At 35.6% G+C, this 16972-nt stretch overlaps 1 protein-coding gene across 1 annotated transcript; it reads left to right on the top strand.

Moving 5' to 3' along the window:
• Positions 1-20: 20 nt before the first annotated feature.
• On the top strand, positions 21-16972 carry cacng6b (calcium channel, voltage-dependent, gamma subunit 6b). The gene is made up of 5 exons (XM_067403116.1): positions 21-903; positions 3253-4019; positions 8879-8953; positions 10121-10258; positions 14689-16972. The coding sequence occupies exons 2-5, from the start codon at positions 3677-3679 to the stop codon at positions 14910-14912; spliced, it is 780 nt and encodes a 259-aa protein (XP_067259217.1). The 5' UTR covers positions 21-903; positions 3253-3676; the 3' UTR covers positions 14913-16972.

Here is a 16972-nt window from a genome sequence, read left to right as displayed (position 1 = left end):
GTGCTGCTAAAAATGATAATTTTGGTTAATAAAGACTATTGCCTGGTTTCACAGTCAGGGCTTAGATTAAGCCAGGACTAGGCCTTAGTTCAATTAGGACTTTTAAATAGCTTTTTTAAATGTATCTTGAAAAAAAAAAAAAAACATTACTGGTGTGCATCTTGAGACAAAACAATGACATATTTTAAAATATGCCAGTACAAGTTACTTTCAGTTAAAACAGCTCAAACATGCATTTTAGTCTGGGCTTGTCTAGCCTTGTCTGTGAAACTGGGTATATTTTTAATAAGATACTCTAATGCTCTAATGCAAATATCATATGTAATACATATCTGTTTGGAGATTTATTGTAATAGCTATTTCAAACTTGTCTGCCGTTTGAAGCATGGGGCACATGCTTGTTTCTTGCCTTGTTGTGTTTTTATTGCTCCTCTGTGGGTGATTGGCTTCAGTGAGCCTTGTCCTGTAGTACTCCCTCTGTCTACAGGGACAGTGATAACGACTTTAGACCCTCTGTTGGTTTGCCTGTCATACATGAATTAACACCTACTGCTCCACCTGGCTCTTTTCGCCTTCATTCTCAATCAACCTTGAGTCTGTGCAGTCCACATTGAACTCTTCCCGCTCTCGTGTCTTTTTTTAGCAGAACGGCGAACACCTTGAAACTCTCTGTTTATAGATCTAATAGTTCTCTGTACACGTAATGCTCGGGTATTTATGAGGCCTTAAAATGGCACAGATCAAACAGGCTGGGCTAAAGTGGGCCGGGTTATGCGGGTATGTGTTGTTATCTTGGAGTCGGATCTGGCATAGCTAATTCTTAGACAATGTGACCTAATTGTGACCCATACTAACCCTCTCTGAAAGCAAGCTGCCTGGGTGCTTATTGAACAGAGGACAAAGGTACAATGTTGTTTTCCATTTATTCATTGTCAGTTCATTGTCTACTAACTCTACTAACTTTAACAGCAAAGAAATAAGTTCAGAATTTAAAGTGTATTGTTGAATGAATATTATAGTATATGCTGCAGAATGTCTTGTTGTCTGGTAAAAATATCAGTGGGGTAAAAAAAAAAAACTTAACCCCAGTAAAAAAAAAAAAAAAAAAAACTATACCAAAATTACATTTATTTACACCACCATTTATTTCATACTAAGTATACTTCAAATCTATTAACATATTTATTGACACATCACTTAAAGGATTAGTTCACTTTCAAATTAAAATTTCCTGATAATTTACTCATCCCCATGTCATCCAAGATGTTCATGTCTTTCTTTCTTCAGTCAAAAAGAAATTAAGGTTTTTGATGAAAACATTCCAGGATTTTTCTCCATATAGTGGACTTCAATGGAGTCCAAACGGTTGAAGGCCAAAAATTACAGTTTCAGTGCAGCTTCAAAGGGCTATAAACGATACCATCACTCATTTTCTAAAAAAAAAAAAAAAAAAAAAAAACATTATATAACTTTTAACAATAAATGCTCATCTTGAACTAGTTCTCTTCTTCTTCTCTATTAGAATTCCAGCAGTGTAGACACTGCTAAGTGTATTACTGCCCTCCTCAGGTTAAAGTTTGAACTAAATGCTATATACTTGCACAAGCATATTGTATATGACAATTTAGTTCAAACTTTGACCTGTGGAGGGCAGTAATACACTTAGCAGTGTCTACACTGCCGGATTTCTAATAGAGAAAAAGAAGAGAGCTAGTTCAAGATGAGCATTTCTGGTTAAAATGTATACAATTTTTTAACTTTAAGAAAATGAGCAATGGTTTCTCTCGATAAGACCCTTATTCCTCGTCTGGGATCACTGAAAACTGTAATTTTGACTTTCAACCGTTTGGGCTCTATTGAAGTCCACTATATGGAGAAAAATCCTGGAATGTTTTCATCAAAAACCTTGAATGAAGAAAGAAAGACATGAACATCTTGGATGACATGGGGGTGAGTAAATTATCAGGAAATTTTAATTTGAAAGTGAACTAATCCTTTAAGACTTACTGATATAAAATTATAATTAAACTTTATTTGGAGTAAGTGTACTTGCAATAGGTCCACAATCAAATATACTTCAGTATATCTTTAGTTGGACCTCAGCACTACTATTAAAGTGCATTAAGTACAAAATTAGTTCTTCCAATTTAGTATACCAAAAGTACAATTGCAGGGTATTTTTATTTAGCACATATATACGTAATTGCATTTTAGAACACTTAGTACAAAAAAAATGTATTTCAAATACATTTTATTATATTTTTTTTTCACTAGGGAATTTAAGATATTGTCTTGTTAAATTGCTTTTAAATAATAATTTTAACTGTAATTTAATTAGATTTTCCTGTTACACTTTATTTTAAGGTGTCCGTGTTACAGTGTAATTATATATTTAATTACTGAGTAATAACAATTAACTACTTGTACTTACTATAGGGTTAGGGTTTGGTTTAGGCTTAGTTACATGTAATTATGCATAATTTATAGTTAATACTACAGTAACTAATATGTGTAACAAATAAAGTGTTACAGATTTTCTTAATTCAATTCTAATTTTACTTCTAAATTCGAAAGTTATAATAAGGTTGATTTTGTTAATATTAGATAATGTGTGATGACTGAACAAAAATATTTTTAAATTATTATTAAATTAATTCTTGCAGCAGCACTTTACAATAAGGTCCCATTAGTTAACTTTAGTTAATGCATTAACTAAAAACTAACAATGAGCAATACATTTGCAATACAGTATTTATTGATCTTTGTTAACGGTGGTTAATATGCAAATGATTTTTGTTAGTTAATGTTAGCTGAAGATACAACTTCTTATTTAAATAATGTATTAGCAAATGTTGAAATGGTTAATGCTTTGAAGTATTTTTCATTGTTGCAAGTTCATGATTACTAATGTATTTAATAAATGGAACTGCTGTTAATAATGGCTGTTGTTGTAAATTCATGATATCTAATGCATTTACTAACGCTGACAAATTCAAACTTACTGTAGTGTTAGAATGAAATTGGTAAGAATGAAGTTAGAATTACAATTATTAATTAGAAGTAGTAAGCTAGAGTATCTTGAATAAAGTTTTTCTAGCCCACTGGCAAGTTATTTAAAAAAAGTGCAATGTTTAGTGACTAAAGGGAAAAACAGATTGTAGATCATATGATAAATGTATCCTTCAGTCTTTCTGCTACTCTCTATATACTATGTCTTTTAATTACAATTTTTTCTTCTTCTTTTTTCTGCAGGTTCTTAAAAAAGAGGAATGCATCATCTTTTCACAACTCTATAAGGCCTCAATCCAATGTGTCTCATCAAGTCGTTCTTTTCATCTACCCATTATTCCTGTCTAGTTTATCAAACCTTCTCGCGTTTGTAGGCGTCAGTTAATTCCCACTCTACGTTCTTGAGAAATGACCCCCTGTCACTTGAATTTCTTGCACGCCGGATTCTTTTTAAATTACAGAACATTGTAATTCACTATCATTTCCTGTTCCTTTTTGAGCTTTCTATTAATATACTTCTCTGCATTCTCGTTAGCTGTCGGCCCAGCTAACTCCAGACTAATCTCTCTAGTCTCCTGTTTTTTTACTTTAGTCATTTCTGTTTGTCCCCTTTCTTGACTTTGCCTCTGGGAGTTTTCCCCTCTCATCTCAAAGCTTTGTGTCCGGCATGTGGTCCAACTTTTTTTTGCCGCAAGATGAGGATGGGAGAGTAGGTGGAGCTGGCAGTAAGAGCGGGCGTGCAGGTAAACGACCAAGGCCCCCTCGAATGAGTGACAGCCAGGAGGGCAAAATCAAGCTGGCATTTTTCATCGCCCTCATAGGCGTGACTCTGACGGTACTTGGCATGGGCACCGAGTTCTGGGTGGAGGTATCCCAGCCAAAACACTTCAGGAACAACCAGACGTGTGAGATGGCACATTACGGCCTTTGGAAATCATGCATTCGCACACTATGGGTGTCAGATATTGACCCGGAGAGAGAGAGCTGTGGACCTGCAGAACTGCCTGGAGGTGAGAGCACTTGTTCTTCTATATCTCACATACTCACTCAATACATGGACCCTAATAAACCGACTGTTGAAATCAGACTAATAGAATAAAATAGTCACATGTAACTAGTGTTGTCAAAAATATTTCGATATGCATCGATACTGAAATATCTGAAATGGTTCCAATACCTCTTTTCTGAAGTATCAATACACCAATACTTGCTCTCTCTTCTCTTAGACAGTGAATTGACACACACTTCTCTCACTCATTTCATTTGCTCTGGTTGAATAATGCTCGTATTGTGTATGATTTTTATTCATTCCTGTAGTTTTCGCACTCACTTCAAAAGCATGTGCATCACTGATCTAAGTGGCACCGCCTTTCAAACAGCTCACGAGTACCAAATTGAGTTATTTTTCATGGCTTATTATTTATCATGTGCTTAAACACAAAATTATGTCTTGGTGAGTATTCAGGTAAACGGTCAGTTTTGGAATGTAAATAGTTGAGAAAGAAAGGGCATGTGTAACCGTATATTGGATCCGTGCATAAGCTCTTAAAGTGACAGCAGTCTAATAAATCTGTTGCTGTCTGTAATGTAAATTAAAACAACAGAAAATCTCTCACCGCTCTTGACTGAATAACTTGTGTACATTTAATTGGAAGTCTTAATCTGTGTTTAATTTTTACAATGAAGACTATCCAGTGTTATTTTACACTTGATTACATTATTTAATTTCTGTAGTATTTCTTACCTGAGTACTACTGTTAGACCCACCTGAAAACTTAAAGCCATGTTTATTCTATTCTATTCTATTCTATTCTATTCTATTCTATTCTATTCTATTCTATTCTATTCTTTATTTTTATATTTATTTGTGCTCATTTGCAATTTGTTTATTTCTTATTTTATCAGTGACTGTTTAGTTTTTCTAGTAATGATACAAATAAAGCCTTGCTGTGCTGTGTGTATTGCAACAAAAATACACACATATAAAAAAATTATGAGATGATGATAAAAAGATCTGTATGGCAGTATATATGACAGTTTTCTCTGTGGCATCGAAAATGGTATTGAATATCGATATTTTTCAAGGTATCGTTTCAAAGTTAGAAATTCCAGTATCGTGACAACACTTAACATTTAACCACGTCAATCAGAATGAACTGGCCAAATCCGATTCGAATTGTAAGGGGTGGTTCAAACATTATCTAATCCGATCGAGAAGATCGGATTGAAACCCAAAACCGGAAAGTACTGCGAATGTGCAATGATGTAGAAATGGCGTACTGATGTATGACTTGTGAAACGAGCTGTTGTTGAAGTGTCATAAATGGCTGTCGTATCATTCTAAACTTCTCCTTCCACTCATCGTCTTTGTTTTGATCTTTCAATTTCAATTTGAAGCTTGTGACATAAACGCGCAACAACCTGATCACTTTATTTAGCGTTCATGTAAACACTATTTGGATTCATCGTAGCTGTCTATATTCAAAACCGCATACTACCATGGTACTTCTCTCACTGGCTCTGCAGTATATGGTAGTATATAGTATGCAGATTTTGCAGATTTCTGCTGCATACTGTATCCCACAATGCAATGTGCTTGAATATTAACATATTAACATATATGCTGTGAATTTTAACATCTGTTTCTTAAAATTGACTAACTATTTAAATATTTTTTAATATTCTTTTACAAAAAAAAAAAAATTTGGACAGTATAATTTTTGTAAAAAATAGTATTTAAAATGGAAAACAGCTATTTTTTTTTTATTTCCAAGATATGATAATTGGACACTTATTTCATGAGTCACCATAAGATCAAAATGGACAATTCGTATTTTTTATGGAATATCACAGATATACAAATGATTCATCTGTGAACATCATTATGTTTTACATTCATGCACTCAAAAAAATGAACTTTCGCTGTTGTTAGTTTCACTCAAACCACCCTTGTTCACATTACTTAAAAACTCATGTAACTACATGAACGTAATTTAACTGCGTTGTTTCTACTAAAATTGAATATTGTCAGATTTACTTAGTGTTTATTCAGTCAACTTAACATTGCTGAGTGAAACGCACACATTATTGTTGACATAACTAACTGTGCAGTGGATCTGTAGTTCCCAGCATGCTTTGCAAGGGACTGCATTAGGAGAGTAAATTTAGGGATTGAAGTGTTATTTTATGTGTTTTTCAGTAAAGGGAAAGTTGTTGTTAGTTTATGTTAGTGTTTAATGTTCAGTTATGTTGGACATTTAGAGTAGTTTCTGTAATGTTTTTGAATTTTGTGGTTACCATCATGCAGAAGAGTGTCGCCTGTGTTTAGGCTGTGAGCGCTCATATATGCATGTTTATTGGATGAAATTCCTGCTTTCAATTCAATTGAGCTTTTTCAATTTATTTTTTTGAGTGTGCCCTCCTCGTAATCAGTAATTAAAATAACTTCCCCTCCCGCTTGCAGCGAAACCTCTTCTCTGATGACGTGTTTACTGGCGTGAGGGTGGGACAACCTGTCACTCACATGACATCACAGCAATAGCAAACCACAACCAACCAATCAATTCCTGATGAACAAAATCAAGTTCCGCCCTACATTTTTTCTTGCTCAAGAAGCCATTTCACTCAGATATAAGTCACAATAGGGAAGAAAAGATAATGGCAACTTCCATTTCATGCCGTCATTAAACATGCAGCATGATGAGATTGTGGACAATAATGTAGCGTAATGCTGTTTAATACATTTCTTGTTGCATAATGCATTCTGTTTCACATACTTTTTTTAAAAAGTTACAGTGTAAAATTCAGTAGGCACTAGGCAGTATGATAGTATTCCATTCTGAACATAGTCACCATACACACCCTACCAATCCAGTGTTTGCTTTGCTCCTGGGGAAGCTGGAGGCTGACATCATGAGATAAAAATACAAATTAATAAGGAACTATAAAGAAATGATTAGATTTACTAAATTAATAAACTAAATTTGGCATGTTGTTGTTACACTTAGAGTTTTCGAGTTTTAATAATATAGTGTATTGTTTGAACACATTATACGGCGTACTTATATGTATGTATCTGGGTCAGCAGGAGGAACAGATCATGCATAATTATTTTTAAAGACAAAGCAGCATTCAGCTCACATACAGCCAAACAGTCATATTATTAATGACGGTTGACTTTCTGTGAGTGGCTTAGTTTACCTAGTTCTGGTTCGTGATATTCATCTAACCTCTCAAATAACAACATGCATAAACGGAGAGCCAGGGAGTTTCATTTGCCTCAGTTTGTAAGAGCCAAAGGACTGTGATGATGTCTCTTGTAACAGTGCCATTGGTCCGACTGCCAGCTCTGTTAAGGAACAGTTCCACTCTCTACTTGAACCTGTCATAACAGATCATAACACGACACCCCTTTAGCTGAGAATGCAGAGCAGCAACTTTTTGGGCTATTTTTCCTGACAAAGTTAGAAGGATTTGGCAAATTCAGAGAAAAGCCAACTAGATTGGTTTCTGCATCGGACATTTAAATAGTGATAACGAAAAATTCTCAGTAGTTTGATGTTTGAACGTTATAAAGAGATGACCTGCTTTCATTCTCGGTTATGACTTCCATGATGCATTTTTAAGAGATCTGTTCAATATTACATTACCAGCTCTATGCTAATCATATCTAGTGCAGCTCTCAGCAGTGACCTTACTTGACTGTGTACATGTTGTGTATGTGTGCCTCTATTTAAATAAGGCTGTCAAATTAATCAGTATTTATATACAGCTATGGAAATAATTAAGAGACCACTTCAAGTTCAGAAATCAATGTTAAGTGGTCTCTTAATTTTTTCCATAGCTGTATATAAAATCTTTAAATTATATTTTATCAAATTATAAAACAAAATTATTAACAAAAGCCCACATTTAATCATGCCTTGACCCATACGTAAATAATAGCGCTCACGTAAAAAGGAATCTTCATAACGTTTTCAAAACTTTTTTGACAGTGTCTTGAAATTTATGGTGAGATACGCAAGAAAGAACAGCAAGAAACATCAATGTGGCCAAAAACATCAGTCTGACTCATGTGTACTTAAAAAATACCATAGATGGAGAATGCGAGAATGTGTTCTGTGAACTGACCCTGAATCAACCTCGAACAAATTGACAAAAAATGGATTTCTGTGGACTGTAGGTCAGTAATAGGTTTATGTTCACTGATGTGAAAATAAAAAAAAACGATATATTGACTTCTAAAGACACTTTATGTATGTCTAGTTAAAGCTTACAAATATATATATATATATATAATATATATATTTAGATTTTTGTTTTAAATCTAATATTAGCTGTAATTTGACTATAAAAATTTGGAGTGAGCACTGATTTTTTTTCCAGTTAGAGTAAGTTCTGGAAAAAAGACACGTGTGATGGGTCACGGTTATAGCCGAAAGGTCAGTCATATGGATAAACTGCAATCTTACTGCTGCCTTGCAAGTCTAAATATAGAGGACATGAGTGAAAAATCTGGAAATATAAGACTACAGCTGCAGAGGACAAGAGAGAGAGAGAGTGAATGTGGATTTTATTTTGTATACATTAACCTGAGCCCTCTTCCTTGTTCTGCCCTTCATCTTCTCTTTCCATCTGCCTCACTCTCATTCCCTCCCTCTCCATCTGCCTCACTCTCTCCGTCTCTCTTGTTCTTTCAGTGCCATATGTGAGAGGGCTGCTCTGTGTCCTCGACACATTAATACACAATGACCCTCACAGGGCTTACAGCAGAGAGCTCAAGTGCCTTTTTCTGTTTCTCTGACTGATTTTTATTCTTCACCTTCTCTGCCTTATTTTCCTCTCACACTGTCTTATGTTTCACCCTCAGAATCAAACTGCACATTCTTTAAATTCTACACTTCTGGAGAGAATGCTGTCATATTTAAGAAAACAACACAAAAAAGTAAGTTCTTCCTGTATACTCTGCCCTCTTTCTCTCTGCTTTCTAATGTGTGATCCTCATTTTTGCTCTCTCGTCTATTCATTCTCTCTCCTTCCACACTGTTTCTCTCATTGAAAATCAGTCATGTGTTTCTGTCTCCTCCCCCTGCTCCATGTCTCTCCACCTCCCATACATGCACAAGAATTTACCATTCTTGAGCTCCTTTCTTGTTAAATTCTTATTTCAGTTTACATTATTCCTGAATGCCCCAACAAAATACACTATATGCCCAAAAATATCTCTTTTAACAGGTTTGTCAATGCCAATTAAAGTTATAGTTCATCAAAAAATGAAAATTTTGTCATAATTTATTCACCACCATGTTGTTCCAAACCTGTATAACCTTTTTTTTTTTTTCTGTGGATCACAAAAGGAGACATTTTGAAGAATGTACTGGTCACATTTTCCATGCAATTACAATCAAAAAAGAATGCAAAAGCACAATAAAACGATCTTGAAAGTGGTTCATATAACACATAAGCTATGTTTCCTGTCCTGAATTCATTCATACAATAATTTTGTGTGAGAAACAGACTGAATTATTCACTGAAAATCTCCCACCAGTGAACTGTTTACTGTTAGTAAGTTAAACTCAAGATCTTGATCAGTTTGATTCATGACTAAAGCATTCAGACTGTTTTCTTAACTGGCTCAACTCATTTAAAGTTTTTGTATGACTTCAAATGGCTTGGAATGTAGCATAAGTTTTATACCAGTTGAGCTAATAGTGTTTCTGTATCTTAACTGGTAGAGCATGACACTAACAATATAAGAAATTATTTACTGAATCCAGCCTGCTAAAAGTTTTGATTGAACCTCATTGAACACCTTTGGGATGAACTGGAATGCCGAACATGTGCCAGATCCCATCGGCCAAAATCAGTCCCTGACCTCACTAATGCTCTTCTGTCTGAATGGGAGCAAATCCCTTCAGCCATGTTCCAGCATCCAGTGGAAAGCCTTCCCAGAAGAGTGCAAGCTCTTAGGGAGGGCCATTAATGCCAGTGGTTTTGAAATTAAATGCCCCAGGGTTGGGTTGTCCACATACTTTTGCCTATATTGTAAAGTGATGCAGACTTTTAGTATTAAAACCAGTATAACTCAGTGCTTGCTTTGTTTCTCTCTTAGGTTTGCATATAACAGGTGCTATGTTGGCTTTGTTCAGTTTGTTTCTGATGGTCATGGGCTCTCTGTGTATCACTATGTCTCTCAGTAAGAGTGTGCCCTTCTTCCTCAAGCCTGCTACCATCTGCTTCGTCTTCTCAGGTACTTTTCAAACACCTCATAACTGCATACAGTGACTTTAAATCACATTAGCACCATTCATCTGCAGTAAAACTGAAGTAGTTATGGAGCAGGCTACATTTTGAGGCGTCCTATGAGTCGGTGTTCTACACTAGGATTGGTAATGGTCAAGTGCACTATGTACCATTGCTGAGATTCTGAGATTGTAAGGCATCTCAAGAAATACAGCTGGCCATATTTCAGTGTCACTTCACAAGTCAGGTGTAACCAATGATATTTAAAGGGTTAGTTCACCCAAAAATGAAAATTATTTTATTAATTACTCACCCTCATGTCGTTCCACACCCGTAAGACCTTCGTTCATCTTCAGAACACAAATTAAGATGTCACTGAAACTCTCAAGATCAAGAAAGGGACTAAAAACCGTTCATGTGAGTAAAGTGGTTCTACCTTAATATTATAAAGCGAACAGTAAACAGTAAACCCTACCTACTTTGATTTGATTGGCCATCTAGTGATGGGCGATTTTAAAACAGTTCTTCGAAGCTTTACGAATCTTTTGTTTCGAATCAGTGGAATTCGAATCAGAAAAAAATTTTAATCAGTGGATCACATAAATGAAGCCTTGTTTACTGAAATTACGTGACTTTAGCGCTTGAACAACTGATTCGAAACAAAAGATTAGTAAAGGTTTGAAGCAGCGTTTTGAAATCGTCCATCACTAGATGGCCAATCAAATCAAAGTAGGTGGGGTTTACTGTTCACAGAAGCAGGGCGTGAATTCCTTGTGAAGCATTAGTTTAATGTTGAGATAGTCAGGGAGGATTTAAATGGAAACAACTTGACGTTTTTTCTCAAATATGAACGTTTTGAATTGAAAGTTTGTGATTCATGTAATTCCTAACAGAGTGTGACAAGTTTAATGTTTTCGACATAATACACCCTTTACTAACCTCAAGCCATCCAAGGTGTATATGACTATCTTCTTTCAGATTAACACAATCGGAGATGCATTTAAAAATATCCTTAGTCCTCCGAGGTTTATAATGGTAGTGCACACAACACAGGTGTTGTGCCGAATTTCGACCCCCTGCCAAATTATTACTCCCCTCATTGAAGTCGCTACCTGATTGCCTAATCTTAACCCCACCCCTAATCCTAACCCCTCCCCCACACCTACTCCTAAACCTACCAACAGTTGGCCCTCATTTAAAAAAGAAAAAAAAAGAAAGGTACTAAAGAAAAATATCCATATTTAAAACTTTATAAATTCAAATAACTAGCTTCCGGCGGACGGCCGCATACGCATTAGGGGTGGGACAAAATATCGATATGGCAATATATCGTCGTTCTCTGCTCAAAGCATCGCTACTTCAAGGCGGCGCTCAACACATTAATGAGGGAAACGTGAACATAAGTTAACTAGCCTAAGAAAAAAAGGTTTGTAACAGGATTGCATTCAGCAATGTGAGTAAAATAGAGGTCCAAGCCAAGTTTAAGTTCAAAGTCTTGAAACACTTTTAGAACATTGATGTGACAAACATAGACATCTTTGACATTCTTCACAGAGTGCTTGGATATACATGGGAGCATTTGAAAACATATATTAGGGATCCGCTGATAGATGCCCGCTTTCGAACACTCCCGTGTATATCTTTGGTATCTTTGGTTTGGTGAAGAACGCCAAAGTGTCTATTTGCACCTGGTCACTTCATGCATTTTCTCTGATCGGATAGCTATCCGATCGCGAAAAGACCAGGTCTAAATGCCCTCCGAAAGGCATTCAAGACGAATATAAATTTGATCGCTCAAATCACTTCAGGAGGTGGTCTGGGACGCATTCCAGTCTATGCATCAGTCTAAATGCATCTGGTTGTTATAACTACATAAGTAAATTTTACTTCTCCCAAAAATACTAAAACTGAAACGTGTGAGAGTCAGATACGACAGCGCTACTACATTACGTACCGCCGCAGATGAACAGCTGAGTATCTCTTCAGCAAGCCGATGCGCAAACAAGTGAAAGTAAGTCGCAGACGTGTAACGCACAGTTATCTTCATTAAAAGTATTGAGACCTTACCAGTGCTGTTGCCGCTCTCTCCTATTGCGGTCTTTGATTTTGAAATTAGCTGATGGTCAATAAAATGCACCTTATATTTGTTGCTTTCGGTGACGTGAACTCCATTAAATCTGCATATAGCGCAGGAACCGAAAATTGGATTTATCCGTTTTGCAGATAGAAAACTTGCACTTAACCTTTTCACTGGCATTTTGGTTTCATAGTTAGACAGATATCATGATGTATCATTATAGGATTGTCTAGCAATATATCGATTATCACAGAATCGCTGAATCTCAATATTATCGTTATTGTGAGCCATGTATCGTGATAGTATCGTATCGTGAGGTACCCTGCGATTCCCACCCCTAATACGCATACTGCGTAACTTGACTTGCTCTGAATGAATGAATGAATGAATGAATGAGGCATTTATATAGCGCATTCATATGTACTACTGAACACCCGAAGCGCTTTACAATCATATCAGGGGTCTCGCCTCATCCACCACCAGCTCTATATGAGTAATCCTCTGACGCGATGTATGACACAGGATGTAGGAGTATCGTAAGCTTAGACATGGTTCAAACAAATAAGGCTGAGCAAAAAACAAACTCAAGCTCCTCTTATATAAAAATCCTCCGACATTTCTCTGTAAAATTTCTTTTTTTAGACTTCTAATGACCGGTGTTTTGTTATGCAATGCGTTCGGGTCAAAGGTTGCTCTTCCGCCCAAATAGTCTTGCACAGTATGCGCACGGTCGTCTGCCAGAAGCTAGATCTTTGAATTTATTAAGTTTTAAATATGGATATTTTTCTTACAAAAATGCATCGCTTCAAAAGGCCTTTATTAAAGCATTAGTTCACTTTCAAATACAATTTTCCTGGTATTTACTCACCCCCATGTCATCCAAGATGTTCATGTCTTTCTTTCTTCAGTCGAAACGAATTTAAGGTTTTTGATGAAAACATTCCAGGATTATTCTCCTTATAGTGGACTTCAATGGCCTCCAGAGGGTTGAAGGTCAAAATGACAGTTTCAGTGCAGCTTCAAAGGGCTTTAAACGATACCAGACGAGGAATAAGGGTCTTATCTAGCGAAACGATCGTAATGTATTTGCTTTATATAAAAAAATGATCACCTTCCAAGTGCTTCCGCCAAAACCACACTTTCGTATTCTTCGTATTCTGTATGTCCTACGCCTTCCCTATTCTACTTACGGCAAAAATGGAACTGGCGCTGCGTTGGTTCCATAAGTAGAATAGGGAAGGAGTAGGACATACAGCATAAGCTTTTTGAAGAATACGAAAGTGCGGTTTTGGCGGAAGCACTTGTAAGGCGATCATTTGTTTATATAAAAAATATACATTTACATTTTTTTTTACGAAAATGACCTTATTTCTCATCTGGTATCGTTTAAAGCCCTTTGAAGCTGCACTGAAACTGTCATTTTGAGCTTCAACCGTCTGGAGGCCATTTAAGTTCACTATAAGGAGAATAATCCTGGAATGTTTTCATCAAAAACCTTCATTTCTTTTCGACTGAACAAAGAAAGACATGGACATCTTGGATTACATGGGGGTGAGTAAATTATCAGGAAAATTTTATTTAAAAGTGAACTAATCCTTTAACCCACTGGAGCTGTATAGATAACTTTAATTATGGATGGATGCATTTTTTTTGTTCAAAATGCGGGCCCTCATTCACAACCATAATAAACCTCGGACTAAGGATATTTTTTAAAAATATCCCAGATTGTGTTTGTCTGAAAGAAGATAGTCATATATACCTAGGATGGTTTAAGGGTGAGTAAATCATGGGATAATTTAAATTTTTGGGTGAACTATCCCTTTAATCCTCATAAATGACTCCCTTACTGAACTCCAAGTCACGCTACTGTGACGTCACTTGACTAACTAGTTGTTCCTATGACAATGTGTTATTAACCTGTTTCATATTCACAATGTTTTGTTGTAATCAATTAGTAAAAGCATTCCAAGAAAACATTTCAATATTTTAAACAAAAATGTTTCTTGTTTTTAGCATGGGAGATCCATAAAGTTTTAATTTTTATTTATTTTTATCACACAAATACAATGAGGATCACTAGAGTGACAGTATCAAAAATTGAAACTAATTTACATTAAATTCGACTAGAAAACGCCCTAATTTATAAAACTTAAACTGTCATAGTCTATAAATTAAAATGTCCCTTCGTCACAGCACACAGTGACACCTGTTAAGTAGTTAACTAAAGTAGGAAGCGCTTTTGAAAAATGTTGTAATTTATCAAATACAAATATAATTTTGCCTCTAAATGTTTCTTGTTAAATCAAAATAGGTGAACTGTTCCCTTAACTGAAATGACCTTTCATCTCTACTTTCCCCAGGTATCCTGGTCCTGTTGTCCATCATTGTTTTCCACCAGTCTGTGCTGGCTTTATTGGCAAGCGATCACAGTATCCCCCTCCATCACGAGCTGTCCTGGTCAGTGGCTTGTGTTGGCTCGGCTGGGGCCATTCTCATTTTTGGAGGGCTTATGTTCCTGTTGCTTTCCCTCCCCTACAACCCCCTGGACAAATGTTTTGGTCAGCAGAGCAGTAGTGATGGTTAGCTGTCAGAAGGACTGCCAGTGAGTTAAGTAGCAGAAGATCTTTTGTACTCTTATGCTGCTTGTGGAGATTAACTGATGCTATAAAGGACTCTCAAAAGCTAATGTACAAAATGTTTCGCAATAACCTGCATTAGAATTGCTTATGAATAAGATTATAGACCCTAATACACATACACTGAATTTCTATGATGGCTCTGTACATAAAATCAGTGACCAACAGATCTGTTTACTCTCTTTAAAGGCTTCATTTATATAACATGCTGAACATTATGCATTGTTAATTTATCTGCATTGCTGATTTGTATAAGAAACCTGATTTGAGTATTTGGTATATATAACTGACTTCTGACTGATGGTTTCTGCAGGTTGAAAGTGTAAAACCGTCTCTTTTAAAAAAAAAAAAAAAACAGGCCATCCTATCTGCGCTAAAGGCCTGTTCACAACAAGAATGATAACAGTAAATATAACTATAAGATTAGTATCCACACTAATATGCATGATAACATTCTGCTTATTATATGCCTGCTGCAGTTTTGTCATCTGCTGCTTTAAATGCTTGAGCTTTTTGATTGGCTGTTGATATTTTTATCATTCATCAGCTGGAAATTTTTTTCTGAAAATGATTCCAACAATATCGTTCCTCTGTGCACTTCCCTATTCTCGTAGAATTAAGGCCTGTTCACATCAAGAACAATGACTATAACTATAGTTGCAGTTTTGTCATCTGTAGCTTTAAATGCTCAAGCTCTTTAAAGTCACCATGAAATCACAATTAATTCTTTTTTTACAGAATGTTGCAGTGCTTGTTATAAATGATTGATCCATGCATATCATTATTAAAAAAAAAAAAAAAAAAGCCCTTGTAATCTTTAATCAAAAACGTTCACCTCCCCTCCTCTTCGAAATGACATCTGTTCTCTTCATGACACATGTTTCAGCGGAGGATGAGGCTAAATATCATCCAACTGATTGCAAACATTCAGATCTGCCTCTATTTAGTTAGCAACACCCAACTTCCTACAATCCAATCACTTCCCAAAAGACTAAATCAAATCCTGCCCTACATTTTTCTCATTCCAGAAGCCGTTTCACTCAGATATACGTCACGATAGTTGGGTGGATTCTGATTGCCTATAAATGTTTTTATCATTTATAATCTGGAAAATGATTGTTCTGAAAGTGATTTCAATTATATCCTTTCTGTGTCGTTATCGTTAAAGCTAGCTTCCCTATTGTCATAAAAATAGAACTAGAATTAGAAAAACTTTATAGTTATGGTTATAGTTATCACGTTTTTTTTGAATGGGTCTTTAGATGGCTTGTGAACCATCATAGCCATGCTGTTTACTAGCAAAACTTGGCAGGTGAGCTTCGTTGACCAGAATTATGTTTATGGTGAAGCTGTTTGCTAGTTAAAAAGCCTAATGGGGACATCAGCACATTAGCTTTACAACATATGCTGGTTACCAGCTACAGTGATCCCAAAACACTTTCGGACACATTTAAAAATGATCAAAGTAATATATTGTTTTATAAACCTAGCAACTTTAGTTTTTTGTGCCATCTTTCTTTAAATTAAATGCTGCTTGGTTTGATATTTTGCTATATAATGCAATGTTTATGCATTTAAATGTCCAAATACATTTTGGGATAATTTTATACTGGCCTATTCTGTTGGGTTTTCAATGAACAAAGTAATCAGCAGATTAAATATCATAAATTTCCATGCATAGATCTAAGTTACATTATATAAATGTAAAATGATGCTTAAAGGGTTAGTTCACCCAAAAATGAAAATTCTGTCATTTATTACTCACCCTCTTGTTGTTCTACACTCGTAAGACCTTCGTTCAGCTTCTAAACTCAAATTAAGATATTTTTTGATGAAATCAGAGAGGTTTCTCATCTCCCTATAATGACATAATCAATTTCAAGGCCCGGAAAGATACTAAAGATATTGTTAAAAAAGTCCATTTGACTTCAGTGGTTCAACCTTAAAGGGTTAGTTCACCCAAAAATGAAAATAATGTAATTAATTACTCACCCTTATGCCGTTCCAC

The sequence above is a fragment of the Chanodichthys erythropterus genome, chromosome 2, assembly GCF_024489055.1.
Source record: "Chanodichthys erythropterus isolate Z2021 chromosome 2, ASM2448905v1, whole genome shotgun sequence".
Lineage (NCBI taxonomy): Eukaryota > Metazoa > Chordata > Actinopteri > Cypriniformes > Xenocyprididae > Chanodichthys > Chanodichthys erythropterus.
This window is presented reverse-complemented; position numbering and strand designations above follow the sequence as displayed.

Coding starts and splice junctions, on each gene's coding strand:
- cacng6b (XM_067403116.1), top strand. CDS start 3,677: ATGTGGTCCAACTTTTTTTTGCCGCAAGATGAGGATGGGAGAGTAGGT. Junction 4,020..8,878: donor ACCTGCAGAACTGCCTGGAG/GTGAGAGCACTT, acceptor TTTCACCCTCAG/AATCAAACTGCACATTCTTT. Junction 10,259..14,688: donor CATCTGCTTCGTCTTCTCAG/GTACTTTTCAAA, acceptor TACTTTCCCCAG/GTATCCTGGTCCTGTTGTCC.